The sequence below is a fragment of the Canis lupus genome, chromosome 8, assembly GCF_048164855.1.
Source record: "Canis lupus baileyi chromosome 8, mCanLup2.hap1, whole genome shotgun sequence".
Lineage (NCBI taxonomy): Eukaryota > Metazoa > Chordata > Mammalia > Carnivora > Canidae > Canis > Canis lupus.
Window position 1 is genome coordinate 53,848,038 of NC_132845.1, and position 15,581 is coordinate 53,863,618.

The window sequence follows — 15,581 nt, forward strand, 5'->3', positions numbered from 1 at the left end:
TCCCACCAACAGTGTAAGAGGGTTCCCTTTTCTCCGCATCCTCTCCAACATTTGTTGTTTCCTGCCTTGTTAATTTTCCCCATTCTCACTGGTGTGAGGTGGTATCTCATTGTGGTTTTGATTTGTATTTCCCTGATGGCCAACGAAAGATGAATGGATAAAGAAGATGTGGTTTATGTATACAATGGAATATTACTCAGCTATTAGAAATGACAAATACCCACCATTTGCTTCAACGTGGATGGAACTGGACGGTATTATGCTGAGTGAAGTAAGCCAGTCGGTGAAGGACAAACATTATATGTTCTCATTCATTTGGGGAATATAAATAATAGTGAAAGGGAATATAAGGGAAGGGAGAAGAATTGTGTGGGAAATATCAAAAAGGGAGACAGAACGTAAAGACTGCTAACTCTGGGAAAGGAACTAGGGGTGGTGGAAGGGGAGAAGGGCGGGGGGTGGGAGTGAATGGGTGACGGGCACTGGGGGTTATTCTGTATGTTAGTAAATTGAACACCAATAAAAAATAAATTAAAAAAACAAGAAAAAAAAAACAGAGGAGATGAATAGAGAGATGGGGGAAATAGGGAATGGTACCCTTATCATTATGAAAAAAATAAAAAGATAAATTAAAAAGATAAATAAATAAACAAACAATCACTGTCATATTCACTATAACATTATTCACAATGGCCAAGACATGGAAGCAACCTAAATGTCCTTCATCAGGTGAATGGTTTAAAAAAATGTATATAATACAAAGAGTTTTTTTCTGCCTTATAAAAGAAGGAGATTCTGCCATTTGTAAAAACAGAAACCTAGAGGCCATTGTTAAGTGAAACAAGCAAGATACAGGAAAACAATACTATATGATATATATATATATATATATATATATATATATATATATATATATATATATATATATATACACACACACACAGCCAGCCTAGAATGGTGGTTGCCAGGAAGTTGGGGAAAAGGGAAGCAAGGAGGTATTAGTCAAAGGGTAATAGTGTTAGAGTTTCATTATGCAAGATGAATAAGTGCCTTAAACATCTACAACATAGTGCCTAGTTAACAGTACAGTACTGTACACTTAAAAAGCTTGCTAAGAGGTACCTTTTAGGTTAAGTATTCACATCTCTGACTTGTTTCATTTAGTAGTTCCATCCATGTCATTGTATATAGCAAGATTTCATTCTTTTTGATAGCTAAAAAGAAATAATAAGGAGGACAGAGGGAGAGAAAAAGAGAGCAGATGGAAACTTTGGGAGGTGATAGGTATGTTTATAGCATAGATTGTGATGTATTCACAAGTATTCACAGGTGTACATACCTACCTCCAAACTCATCAAATTGTTTACATTAAGCATGTACAGCTCTTTATATGTCAGTAATATCTCAATAAAGTGATTGAAAGAAAGAAAAAGATAGTTTATATCATTGTAATTTAATGTGAGTGTCTTTTTAAGTTTGTCTTATTTATTTTTTTGTTTCAAGATTTTATTTAAATTCTAGTTAGTTATCATATAGTATAATACTGGTTTCAGGAGTGGAATTTGGTGAGTCATCACTTCCACATAACACCCCATGCTCATTACAGCAACTGCCCTCCTTAATACCCACCAACCATTTAGCCAATCCCCCCACCTCCCTCCATCAACCCTCATTTGTTCTCTGTAGTTAAGAGTCTCTTATGGTTTACCTCTCTCTCTTTTTCTTTCCCCTTTCGCCCATGTTCATCTGTTTTGTTTCTTAATTCCACACGAGTGAAGTCATATGGTATTTGTCTCTCTCTGACTTGTTTCATTTAGTAGTTCCATCCATGTCATTGTATATAGCAAGATTTCATTCTTTTTGATAGCTAAGTACTATTCCACTATATATTGTTGATAGTGCTGCTATAAACATCAGGGTGCATGAGTCATGCCTAGGAGTGCAATTGCTGGGTTTTAGGATAGTTCTATTTTTAACTTTTTGAGGAACCTTCATACTTTTGTCCAGAGTGGCCGTACCAGTTTGCAATCCCAGTGTAAAAGGGTTCCCCCTTTCTCCATATACTTGCCAATATCTGTTGCTTCCATTGTCGTTAATTTTAGCCATTCTGACAGATGTGAGGTGGTATCTCATCATAGCTTTGATTTGTATTTCCCTGAATCTGAGTGATGTTGAGCATCTTTTTATGTGTCTGTTGGCCATCTGGGTGTCTTCTTTGGAAAAAGGTCTATTCTTGTCTTTTGCCCATTTCTTAACTGGATTATTTGTTTTTTGGGTGTTGGGTTTGATAAGGTCTTTATATATTTTGGATGCTAACCCTTTATCAGATAATGTCATTTGCAAATGTCTTCTCCCATTCCATAGGTTGCCTTTTAGTTTTAATTGATTGTTTCCTTCAACAAGCTTTTTATCTTGAAGTCCCAAAAGTTCATTTTTGCTTTTGTTTCCCTTCCTCCAGCAACATGTCTAGTAAGAAGGTGCTACGGCCAAGATGGAAGAGGTTACTGGCTGTGTTTTCCTCCAGGATTTTTATAGTTTCCTGTCTCACATTGAGGTCTTTCATCCATTTTGAATTTATTTTTGTGTATGGCATAAGAAAGTGGTCCAGTTTCATTCTTCTGCATGTGGCTGTCTAGTGTTCCCAGCACCATTTGTTGAAAAGACTTTTTTCCATTGGATGTTCATCCCTACTTTATCGAAGATTAGTTGACCATGATTTGAGTGTTTTTACTTTCTTCCTTGGTGCTGATTTTATGTCGTCTCAATGATAATCCTAACAAGAATTCTTTTTCTAGTCTATAGATCCCATGCTTATGGACATAACCACATCTAACTCTCAGTAGTTGTTATCTATTTATTCAACTATTCTTTATTTTAGGCATCATGATTTTGATTGGAAGCATGTGTTTAAAACTTCATAAAGAACTTTATATTCTACCCAATACTTCAAACTCTGGGAACACTAATAATTATTAATAATTAATAATAAATAATAATGGTATACATTTATAATTTCTTAAGCCAAGTGCTCAAGAGTAAATCTTTGTTTAAATGACTAAATATTCTATACATTAACTGTTAGTTAATTCATTTTTAACACATATTCAGGGAGTATATACTGTGTGCCGGACATCAGTGATAGAAGGGTGAAAAAGAAAGACAAATATCCTTCCCTCATAGAGCTTACTACCCTATACTGTAGTAGAAAAAGTTATTCATTATTTTGCATAAGCTTTAAGCTGACCTTATAATTTCCTTATTTGCAGTCCATTTGGCTGCTTCTGCTGGAAGTCTCCTATATTTTGCCGCTTTCTTTCCATTTAATACCATTATTAAACACTATGGACACATGACCCTCACCCAGAAAGTGACTGTCTGTCTCAGCTCAAATGTTGCATTGGCACTGGGAATTAGTCGTCTGCTCAAATTGGAATTAAAACGTAAGTGTTTGCCATGCAAATCTTGCCTTTGCTGTTCGATTCTTGAAAGGTGGAATTGAGGCAGCATGGGTGGGACAGTGGGTAAGGAAGTAAGAAAATCTTATACAAATTATTTATCCCTAGATTTGTTTATTTATTGTTAAAGACAGTTATGTGAACTAAAAAAAAAAAAAAATCAAAGGAGTGAAAAATTAGAAGTTCCCATCTCTCCACAAGAAGCCTCTGTTAGTCTTATCTACAGACCTTGTTCTTTAAAAAAAAAAAAAAAAAAAAAAAAGATTTTATTTATTTATTCATGAGAGACACAGAGAGAAGCAGAGACATAGGGAGAGGGAGAAGCAGGCTCCATGCAGGGAGCCCAACGTGGGACTCCATCCCGAGTCTCCAGGATCACACCCCGGGCTGAAGGTGGCGCTAAACCACTGAGCCACCCGGGCTGCCCCTGTCCTTGTTCTTTATTCTTGTCACTTTGCTTTCTACTTGAACTTTAGGATGACTTTGTCAAAATTTATGAAAAATCTTACTGGGATTTAGTGGGAATTTCATTGTACTTATTGATTAATGAAGATGATTGAGGACTTAATTTTTTCACCTGTGAACAAAATCCTGTGCCAGTCAGAAGAATATACATATGATTTCTATATGGATACTTGCATTATTCTTTCTTTATATATGGAACATTAAAATTTTCACTAGAATTTATCTAGATGTGGGGTTTTCATTGGCTTAATCTGCAATAGGATGTATACATTTTGGTTTTCTAATTGAATTATTTTTTATTGGATTAGTTTATTGTATTTAGTTATTGCTTCTTTTCTATATTATTCCTATATAGGTAGGAGGATTTCTCACGGTACAGCAGACTTCATAAAACTTGCATTCTACCTCTTTTGTTGTTGTTTCTAATTTTCTGTTCACTGCCTCTCAAAATTGCTTTCATTTTGATGATTTTTAATACTACTAAATATTTTTTTCTTAAATGGTTACCTTATTATAGCTTTTTCAAAGATACAGTGCTGATGAATATCCTTCTTATGGTGCTGGTCTATAGGAAAGGGAGGCTGAAGCTGAAGAAAAGACAAGTTTCATTGACCATATTCATGAAATGTCTTTTTTGGAGTTCACTGCAAGCCCCCATGCTTTTTAGTTGTGCTACACTCTGTCCAGAAATAGAAGAAATAGAACAAAGGATTACCTTTTTTTGATGACTTTCTTTTTCTCTTCTATCAGAACTTTTCTTTCTTCTTCCTTTCTTTCTTCCTTTCTTCCTTTCTTTCTTTCTTTCTTTCTTTCTTTCTTTCTTTCTTTCTTTCTTTCTTCGTCTCTTTAAGAGAGTGCACACATGTGTGAGCAGAGGAAGAGGAGCAGAAAGAGAGAGAAAGAGAATCTCAAGCAGGCTCATCATTGGGCACAGAGCCTGACGCAGTGCTCGATCTCATGACCCTGAGATCATTACCTGGGCCAAAATCAAGAGTTGAGACACTTAACCAACTGAGCCACCAGGTGTCCCAGAACTCTATTTAAGCAAAACATCTTTTTCTTCTGCTTTGTAGTCAGCATTCATCTCTAGTGCTATTGAATATTTTTCCAGATTTATGTATTCTGATGGTAGTTTAAATGTGAATTTAGGATGAGGGGATAGAAAAATAGGATCTAATAGGCTCACTTTTTTCATTATTTTTGTTTCATTCACTGACCTCGTCTTAGTAATTCTTATTTATTTTTGTAGATTGTGAAGTTAGGTGGAAAGAACCCATTGTTATTACATATTTCATCATTTTCTTAGATGACTTAAATAATAAAGGTATTAACATATAGGTAATTTACAGTGACAGGATTTAAACTATCAATCTTTTTTCTTTGCTATTTCACAGAGTCATCTATAGTATCTCCTTTTTGTTTCAGAAATTGGTGTTAGATGGGATAACATTTGGAGACCAGTCAACCTTGAGGATAACCTCATATTTGGCTATATTTTGTTAATGCTTTTACTTGATGCTTTCTTATATGGCCTTGTGACCTGGTATATGGAAACCATCTTTCCAGGGCAGTGTGGTGTGCCCCAACCATGGTACTTTTTTCTTTTGGTGAGTACTAATGCTGGTGTTACTGGAGAAAGCCATAGTCCTTATGAACCTATTTCATGTAATATTTATAGTCCAATCAAAAGGTCCGGTAGAATCATTTTTTTGTGTATACCAGCCATATGAAAATGCTAGCCATTTCTTGATCTCTTAAAGCCTTCCACATGTCCAAATGTACAGTCTGTGGATAAGACACCATACATTAAGAACTATGAGTAATAGAACTCTTCTTCAGCCACATGGTACATAGTGGATTAGATTGGAGAATAAAGAAATCTGAAAGTCTGCAAAAGTTGTTCCCAGCTAAATAATATATGATGATTTCTTAGATCCTAGTGAGTAAAGGATTGGGTATTTTCCATATCTGTGTTCTTACCACCTGTTTCCTTTCAAGGATTAGACCAGTTTACGTACAGTAGGAGAATTTCTGCATCTTGCCCTCTATACTCGTGCCATTATTGAATAATATGTAGTACAAAAATAGTATTCTTAGTGTGATAAAATGCACTGGCTGTAACTTCATTGTTGAGTAATTCCATTTTGTCCTTACTTCTGAACACTAACATTTCTTTTTTTTCCCATTTATACCTTGTCTTTTATTTACATTTTTTTTATTTAAATTCAATTTGCCAGCATATAGTATAACACCCAGTGCTATTCCATCAAGTACACTCAGTACCTGTCACCCAGTTACCCCATCCCCCACCCAGTTCCCCTTCCGCAACCCTTTGTTTGTTTCCCAGAGTTAGGAGTCTCTCATGGTTTGAGGGGAACTGCGTGGGAAAAATTAGAGAGGGAGACAAACCATGAACACTAACATTTCAAAACGATTTTTGCTTCTAAATTCTAGAGATATAAATCATACATAATTTTGCTGCAAACATCAATTGCTGAAGGTATGCAAGAGCCACATAGTAAACCAAGCCAGAGTGTTTTCAAGTTTTTGTAGTACCTCTTTTCTTTTTTCACATTAAAATTTTTAATTAAGATGAAAGTCATGTAAGTTAAAATTAACCACTTTGAAGTGAAAAAAGCAGTGGAATTTAGTACATTTACAATGTACTTGCACATATCTAGTTCCAAAATATTTTTATTACCCAAAAATAAAATTGTATACCCATTAAGAAGTCACATCCCATTTTCCCTACCCAAGACTGTAGCAATCACTAATCAGCTTTCTTTTTCTATGAACTCATATCCTGGATGTTTCATATAAATAGAATTATGCAATGTGTGACCATTTGGGTCCGGCTTCTTTCACTTAATATAATGTTTTTGAAGTTTACATTAATATATGTCAGCAACTCACTCTTGGGTTGCTGAATAATATTCCATTGTATGTATATAGAACAATTCCTTTATCAACCTGTAGTTAGAAATGTAGGGCATCTTTTAGATGTTTGAATAGTGCTGCTGTGAATATTTGTCTATAAGTATTTGCTTGAATACCTGTTTCAGTTCTTTTGGGAATATACGTAGAAGTATAATTGCTAGTACTTAGGATAATTCTTTGTTTCGTGTTTTCAGGAACCACTAAACTATTTTCTGCAATAGCTGCACCATTTGTACTTTCCCACAACCAATGTACTAGGGTTCCAATTTCTGCACAGCCTCACAAACCCTTGTTATTCTCTTTTCCCTTTATTATAGCCATTCTTGTGGGATAAAGTGGTATCTCGTGGTTTTGATTAGCATTTCCCTAATAACTAATCATTTTGAGATATTTTCATGGGCTTGCTTTTTGGCCATTGAACATGTTACTTACAGAAATGTCTATTCAAGGTCTGTGACTTTTTTAACTGGCTTATCTTTTTTATATATTCTGGACAGTAGAGCCTTATCAGGTACATGATTTATATATATTTTCTTTCATTCTGTGGATTTTCTTCTCACTCTCTTCTTAGTACTCTTTCATGGACAATAATTTTTTACTTTGATTAAAACCAATTTAAAAATCGTTTTATCGGTTGTGAATTTTGTGTCACATCTAAGGAGGTATTGCCAAATCCAAAGTCATCAAAATTTACCCTTGTGTCTTCTTCTAGGAATTTGATGGTTAAAAAAAAAGAATTTGATGGTTTTATCTGTTAAATTTAAATCTGATCAATTTTAAGTTGATGTTTATATAGTATGAAGTAAGGATTCAACTTTATTCTTTTGGTTGTGGATATCCTTTTGTCCTAAAACCGTTCTTTGAGAAGACTGTTCTTTATCCATTGAGTGGTCTTAACACCCCTGTTGAAAATCAGTTGGCCATAGATGTATAGTTTCATTTTTGGATCCTCGATTTTATTCCATTGGCCCATATGTCTGTCCTTATGTCAGTACCACACTGTTTGATTACTATAGTTTTATAATAGATTTTGAAATCTGAAAGTGTAAGTCATCCAGCTTTTCTCTTCTTTTTCAAGATTGTTTTGGCTATTATGGAGCCCTGGACGTTCCATAAGAACTTGAGAATCAGTTTTTCTATATCTGTAAAAGTGAATATTTATAGGAATTACTGTGAATCTGTTGATTACTTTAAGTAGTATTGCCATATTAAATATGTTGTCTTTCACAGGGTTTGGAATTTATTTGGAAGGGTCAGAGAGAGGTAAAATGAGACAGGAAAGGAAGGCAGCCAGAAAAGAGTATGTCTGCACTGTTTATCCCTGGAACCCAGTGATGCAGGGAGCTCTGGGAATCAGTGCAGAGAACACAGTGATGATCTCAGAATCACCCCTCCCCTAAAAATTGTCTTTCAGTCCATGAACTATCTTTTTCTCTTTTAACTTTCCATTTATTGTCTTCATTAAATTCTTTCATTGAGGTTTTATAGTCTCAGTGTGTGTCATTCGCCATTCTGGTTAATTTTATTCCTAAGTATTTTACTCTTTTGGATGCTATTGTAAATAGAACTGTTAGAATAGAGTTTTCTTTTTGGATTGTTCATAGCTGGTATACACAAACACAACTGGTGTATACATATTGATCTTGTACCCTGCATCTTTGCTGAATTTGTCTGTTAGCTCTCATAGTGTGTGTAGGGGAGGATTCTCTGGGCACCTTAAATTGTAGTATCATGATATCTTCAAATACAGTTTTCCTCTCTTTTTCCAATTTGAATGTCTTTTATTTCTTTTTCTTGCCTTATTGTTCTGGCTAATATCCCAGGACAGTGGTTAATAGCAAGGATGAAAACAGGTATCCTTGTCTTATCCCTGATTTTAGAAGAAAAGCTTTAAGTCTTTCACTCTTGAGTCTGATATTAGCTGTGGGTTTTTTCACAAATTCCCTAATGAATTTCAAGAAACTATTCCTAGTTTTCCAATTGTCTTTATCATGAGACACTTTGTCAGATGCTTTATTTGCATCAGTTGAAATAATTGTATGTTTTCTTTCCCATTGGCTCTGTTAATGTGATATATTTCATTGATTGGTTTTTGTATGTTGAAGTACCCTGCATTCCTGGGATAACTCCCACTTTGTTATGATGAATATTCCTTTTGATATGCTATTAGGTTTAATTTATGAGTATTTTTTGAAGATTTTTAAATCTGTATTAGTAAGGGATATTGGCCTGTGGTTTCTTTCCTTGTGATATCTTTGCCTAACTTTGGCATTTGCTTTTCAAGTAATGCTGAGTTCATAGAATGAGTTAGGATGTGTTCCTTTCTCTTAAGCTTTTTGGACAGCTTGGAGAATAATTGTTGCTCTTGTTTAAATGTTAGGTACCAGTAAAGACATCTGGTCCTGGACTTTTCTTTGTAGGCAGGTTTTTTTCTTTAAAGATTTTATTTATTTATTCATGATAGACGTAAGAGAGAGAGACAGAGACATAGGGAGAAGCAGGATCCCCATAGGGAGCCCAATATGGGACTTGATCCTAGGACCCTGGGATCATGCCCTGAGCCGAAGGCAGATGCTTAACCACTGAGCCATCCAGGTACCCCTGTAGGCATATTTTGATTACTAAGTCAGTCGCTTTATTCATTATAGATCTGTTCAGATGGAATGCTTTGGTTCTGAAAGTTCATCTTGGTAATTTCATTTTGGCTTTCTTTGTAGCGCTCATACTGGCTTGGTGAAACAAAAATTAGAGAGAAAAAAGAAGTGAAAAATTGTGGACAAACTCCAAACAAGCATTTTGAGGCTGAACCTACTAGTTTGGTGGCAGGTATCCAGATCAAACATTTACACAAGGTATTTGTTTCAAATGTCTCTTTCTCCTGCTAAGACTGAAAGCCATATACTATACCCTGGGTTTGTAACTGGCCATTTCTAGAAAACACTTAAGATGCTTAATTAAGAGTCATAATCAATATAGTTCTAATTTAAGAGAGACATTCATAGAACATATAAATATAGATATATCCTTACAGCATAGTATTTACTCCATTCATCATGCTTACTTCTACTCTTTCCTGATAGGCTTAGAACAAGTGATATTTGAATTTTGTAATAAATTCTGTGAAGAAAATAAACTTGATGATACAATAATAACATTTGAGTGTGAGTGGAGGGGATGACACTAAATGTAGTTAAAAGGAAATTTCTCCAAAGAGATGACCTTTGAGCTGAAACCTGAAGAATGAGAGCTAACTATTTGAAAAGCTAAGTAAGAGAAGAATACCATAAGTAGACAAATAGCAAATTCAAAGACCCTGAGGTGAGAAAGATGTTCATGTGTTTGAGGAACAAAAAGAAAACCAATATATTTAGAGGTAAAAGAATGATAGTAAATGGCTTCATTGGGAAGCCATTGATTGGTTTAAAGCACTGGAGGAGTATTATGTATGTGTTTTAATGATCATTTTGACTACAATATGGAAAACAAGGTGTTGAAGAATGGGGACTTGAGAAGAAAAGTGGGAAAAAGAAGACTGGATGGTATTTTTGATAAGACTTGGATAAGGGTTGTGAAAGTGTACATAAGAGAAACAGATCTAAAAGATTTCCAACAGAACTGAGAATACTGGGGGATAGTGGACATTGAAGGAAGAGGAGGAAACTAGAATAATTCCTAGAATGACAAGCTAGAGTAGGATATTAAAAACAGTAAGTCTGTTATTTACCAAGTTGTAGTCGATTTTTTTAAATAAATGTTTTTTCATTTGCTGCATGCCCTTAGGACAACTCCTAAATATTTTATGTGATTATTGTTTTGTTTTTTAATTTTCACGGCTTTTCTTGTTTCACTGGGGAGTGTGTCTGTGGAGTTCTTCATGCTGATTTCCCGAAAGTAAAACTCTGTCATCTATTTTTATGGAATTACTTTTCTTAAATTTGTTGAGAACGTTTTCACTTAGTTTAATGATGAATATTGATCTGTTGCTTTCATTTTTTGTAAGGCATTTTTCTAGTTTTGATATTGGAATAATGCTAACCTCATAGAATGCGTTGGGAAGTATTTCCTCTTTACTTTTCCAGAAGAGCTTTTGTACAATTTGTATTATTTAGTTTGCAGTTACTTGGGGATTTTCCAGAGATCTTTCTGGTACTAATTTCTAATCTAATTCTGATTCTGGTAAGAGAAGATACTTTGTATGACATGAATCCTTTAGATTTATTGATTCTTGTTTTATAGCTCAGTCAGTCATCTGTCTAAATACATGTTATATACATACTTGAAAATAATGTGTAATCTGCTGTTGGTTCTTAGAGTAATACCTAAATGTTAGTTAAGTTAGTTGGTAATTTATTAAGTATTCTTTTTTTAAGATTTATTTATTTATTCATTCAGAGAGAGCAAGAGAGAGGCAGAGACACAGGCAGAGGGAGAAGCAGGCTCCATGCAGGAAGCCCGATGTGGGACTCGATCCGGGGTCTCCAGGATCACCCCCCCCCCCCCCGCGCTGCAGGCGGCGCTAAACCGCTGCGCCATTGGGACTGCCCTTATTAAGTATTCTATATCCTTTAATGATTCTACACATTCTAACAATTATTGAGAGAAAAGTATTGAAGTCCTTAAAAATAACCACATTTTTCCTATTTTTCTCTGTAGCTCTTTGGCCTTATATTTTTCACTCTGTTATTGGGTGCACAAACATTTAGGAAAATTATGTGTTCTTGAAAAGTTGATCTCTTTATCATTATAAAATGATACACTTTATCCTTGGCAATGTTCTTCTCTTAAACGTACTTTTACTAATGTTATGGTAGCCACACACCACTTTTTTGTTGTTGTTGAATTCTATTTTATTGTAATAGCACACAATTTACAAGGTATCAGTTTTATTCCAATTCAGATAGTAAATTCAAACAGTTTTCTGGATGTTTCTATAATTTATCATATTTGAAAAAAGCAATATCAGCTAGGCAATACCCATTTGTTTTTTAAACCACTCTATTGAAGTTTTAAGATACAAGAAGCCGAGTTCCAATCCAAGATGGCAATGTAGGTAGATCCTGAACTCATCTTCTCCACAGACACAACAAATCTATACCTATTTATAGAGCATTTCCACCGGAAGAACTGAGAACTGCCTGAACAGCTTCTGCAAACAAGAGAGAGAACACATAGAAAATAACAAGCAAGATAAAGACCATTCCTTTAAGTTTAGAAGAAGTAGCTGACATAGAAAACTTAAAAAAGAGCCACTCGGGGGAGACTACAAAAACTGAAATTAAAACTATGCTAGAGAGAATCAACAGTAGATTAACAGATGCAGAGGCATGGATCGGTGATCAGGAAGATGGTAATGGAAAGCACCCAAGCTAAACAGCAAAAAGAATTTTTTTAAATGAAGATCAGTTAAGGTATCTCTTGGACAACATCAAGTGAACAAACACTCACATATAGAGATCCCAGAAGAAGAGAAAAACATAGAGGTAAAACACTTATTTGAAGAAATAATAACTGAAAACTTTCCTAACCAGGGGAAAGAAACACAGACTCAAGTTCAAGAAACAGAGAATTCCAAACAAGATGAACTCAAGAAGGTCTGTACCATGGTACACAAAATTAAAATATCAGAGATTACATAATCCAGACTTCAAGCTATATTACAAAGCTGTAGTGATCAAACAGTACAGTACTGGCATGAAAATAGATACGTAGTTCAATAGAACAGAACAGAAAACCCAGAAATGAACCCACAACTATATGGTCAGTTAATCTTTGACAAAGCAGGAAGGAATATCCAATGGGTGAGGGAGGGAACACCTGGGTGGCTCAGTCAGTTGAGCATCTATCTGCCTTTGGCTCAGGTCATGTTACTAGGGTCCTGGGATTGAGCCCCACCTGAGGCTCCATGCTCAGCAGGAGGCCTGCTTCTCCCTCTTCTCCCTGCTTGTGCTCTTTCTCACTATCTCTGTTGCTGTCTCTTTCTCTCAAATAAATTAAATCTTTAAAGAGAAAAAAAAGAATACCCAATAGGAAAAAACAATCTTTTTAACAAGTGGTGTCAGGAAAACTGGTCAGCTATATGCAAAAGAATGAAACTGGACCACTGTCTTACACCATACACAAAAATAAACTCAAAATGCATTGGAGACTTAAATGTAAGACAGGAAACTACAAAAATCCCAGAGAAGGGGCACCTGGGTGGCTCATTCGGTTAAGTGTCCACCTCTTGGTTTCAGCTCAGGTCATGATCTCAGAATTGTGAGATTGAGCCCCTGGTCAGGCTCCATGGAGCCTGCTTAAGATTCTCTCTCTCTCTCCCTCTAGCCCTCCCCCTACCCAGCTCATGAACTGTGCTCAGTCTCTCTCCAAAATAAAATTTTTTTTTCTAGAAAATACCACTGGCAATAAGGTCTCTGGCATGGCTGTAGCAACATCTTTCCTGAGGCTTTATCCTTTATTTGTTTGTTTGTTTGTTTGTTTTTAATTGTTTCTACCTCTATATCTTTTTAAAAATTCAGTTAGCTGACATAAAGTAAATACTTAGTTTCAGATGTAGTGTGCAGTGATTTATTAGTGGCATATAACACCCAATGCTCATCACATCACATGCCCTCCTTATGCCTATCACCAAATTATCCCACCCCCCCACCTACTTCCCCTCTGTCCACCCTTAATTTGTTTCCTATAGTAAAGAGTCTTCCATGGTTTTTCTCCCTCTCTGATGACTTCCCATTCTGTTTTCCCTCCCTTACCCTATGATCCTCTGCAATGTCTCTTATATTCCACAAATCATATGGTAATTGTCTTTCTCTGATTGACTTACTTCACTCAGCACCCTCCAGTTCCATCCACATCAATTTAAATAGTAAGTGTTCATCCTTTCTGATGGTTGAGTAACATTCCATTGTATATATTACCATATCTTCTTTGTCCATTCGTCTGTTGATGGACATCTTGGCTCTTTCCACAATTTGGCTATTGTGGACATTGCTGCTGTGAACATTGGGGTGCAGATGTTCCATTATTTCACTACATCTGTATCTTTGGGGTAAATACCTAGTGGTGCAATTGCTGAGTCATAGGGTCGCTCTATTTTTAACTTCTTGAGGAGCCTCCATAGTACTTTTCCAGAGTGGCTGTACCAGCTTACACCAACAATATAAGAAAGTTCCCCTTTTTCCACATCCTCTCCAATATTTGTTTTTTCCTGTCTTATTAATTTTAGCCATTCTAGCTGGTGTGAGGTGGTATTTCATTGTGGTTTTGATTTGTATTTCCTTGATGCCAAGTGATAGCATTTTTTCATGTGCATGTTGGCCATATGTAGGTCTTCTTTGGAGAAATGTCTCTTAGTGTCTTCTGCCCATTTCTTTACTGGATTGTTTTTTGGGTGTGGAGTTTGATAAGTTTTTTATAGATCTTGGATACTACCCTTTACCTGATATTTCATTTGCAAATATCTTCTCCCATTTTGTAAGTTGCCTTTTAGTTTTGTTGACTGTTTCCTTTGCTGTTCTACTGCTATATCTTTAACTACTTTTTTCTTTTGCAGTGTCTAACCTGCATTTGTCAATATTTCATCAAGTGTATTTTCATTTTAGAAATTACAGTTTTCATTGCCATGAGCTGTTTTTAAAATATCTTCCATATCATAGCTTTTTCAAAATATGACATACACTTAGAATAATCATTTTAATGTGTTTGCTTATTTTAACATGTGTGTCAGTTTGGGGCTGATTTTAATTGATTTATATTTTCATTACAGGTCAAATTTTCCTACTTCAAATTTTTCGGGTTCTGGGTATTTTTATTTTCTATGAAAACTCTTGATCTTTGTTTTCAGAAGAATTAAGTTACTCTGAAATAGTTTGATACTTTCATTTCTGCATTGCTTAGTCCACAGGTAATTATTCTCCACTATTGATTCAGTCAGCCCCTTCTTGTAATCTACCCAATGCCCTATGAATCTTGAAATTTTCTAGTCTGGCTAGGGAATAGGCACCCTTTCTGGCCCTAGATGAATGCCAGCAGCTGTTCCCTCTCACTTTTAAATGGTTCTTTGTAGTTTCCTCGCATGCTTATGTTGATCAGTTCTTACCAGAATACTCTAGGAAGTCTCACTTTAGTACTCCAGGTTACTTTCACCTCAGTAGACTCTGAGCTCCCTATCTTCAACTCCAGTAGGTTGCTTGGCTGTGCCTGAGTTACTGTCTCTGTTCCATGGCTTTGACACTATCTAGGTAAGCTGGGGTAATTGTAGGGCCGACCTTGTTTTCCAACTCTTAGGAATCACTATCATTAGTTACCTAATGTCCATTATAAACATTTATTTTACACGTTATACTATCACACCTCTCATTTTTTAGGCTCTTTGTTTTATTCATAATGTTGATCATAATCTATAATTATTATTACATTCCTATACTTTTTTTCTTAACTTCCTTTACAAAGGCTTCATTGAGGTGGGGCTATGCATAACTGATTCCTAGATATAACTCTATCATATAACACAATGCCTGATAATTTAGTAAATAGTTATTGAATAAAGAATGGTCACCCCTGGCCTAAATTAACTAATTGGACTTGGTGACTTATTGCATATAGTAGTTAGTAACAATGAGAAGTGCAGGATTAAATGTATATTTCTGTTTTGTACATCTAAGTGAATATTGGAATCATTTTCTAACAGGGAGTACAGCTGAGAAGCATATTTTCATGGGATGATGA

The 15,581-nt window shown here is 35.4% G+C and overlaps 1 protein-coding gene across 10 annotated transcripts in view; it reads left to right on the plus strand.

The window, feature by feature from the left end:
* Positions 1–15,581, plus strand: part of LOC140638547 (phospholipid-transporting ATPase ABCA3-like) — a 195,415-nt gene that overhangs the window by 51,549 nt on the left and 128,285 nt on the right. For 9 of the 10 annotated variants that reach the window (XR_012035576.1, XR_012035575.1, XM_072836115.1 and 6 more), the window contains 4 exons: positions 3,267–3,440; positions 5,346–5,527; positions 9,575–9,709; positions 12,386–12,448. Coding sequence is in view for 8 of the 10 variants with exons in the window: in XM_072836115.1 (XP_072692216.1) it covers positions 3,267–3,440; positions 5,346–5,527; positions 9,575–9,709; positions 12,386–12,448 (554 nt within the window). In the remaining 2 variants the exon portion in view is untranslated. The remainder of the gene's footprint in view (positions 1–3,266; positions 3,441–5,345; positions 5,528–9,574; positions 9,710–12,385; positions 12,449–15,581) is intronic. The other variant, XM_072836116.1, reaches the window with a different exon arrangement.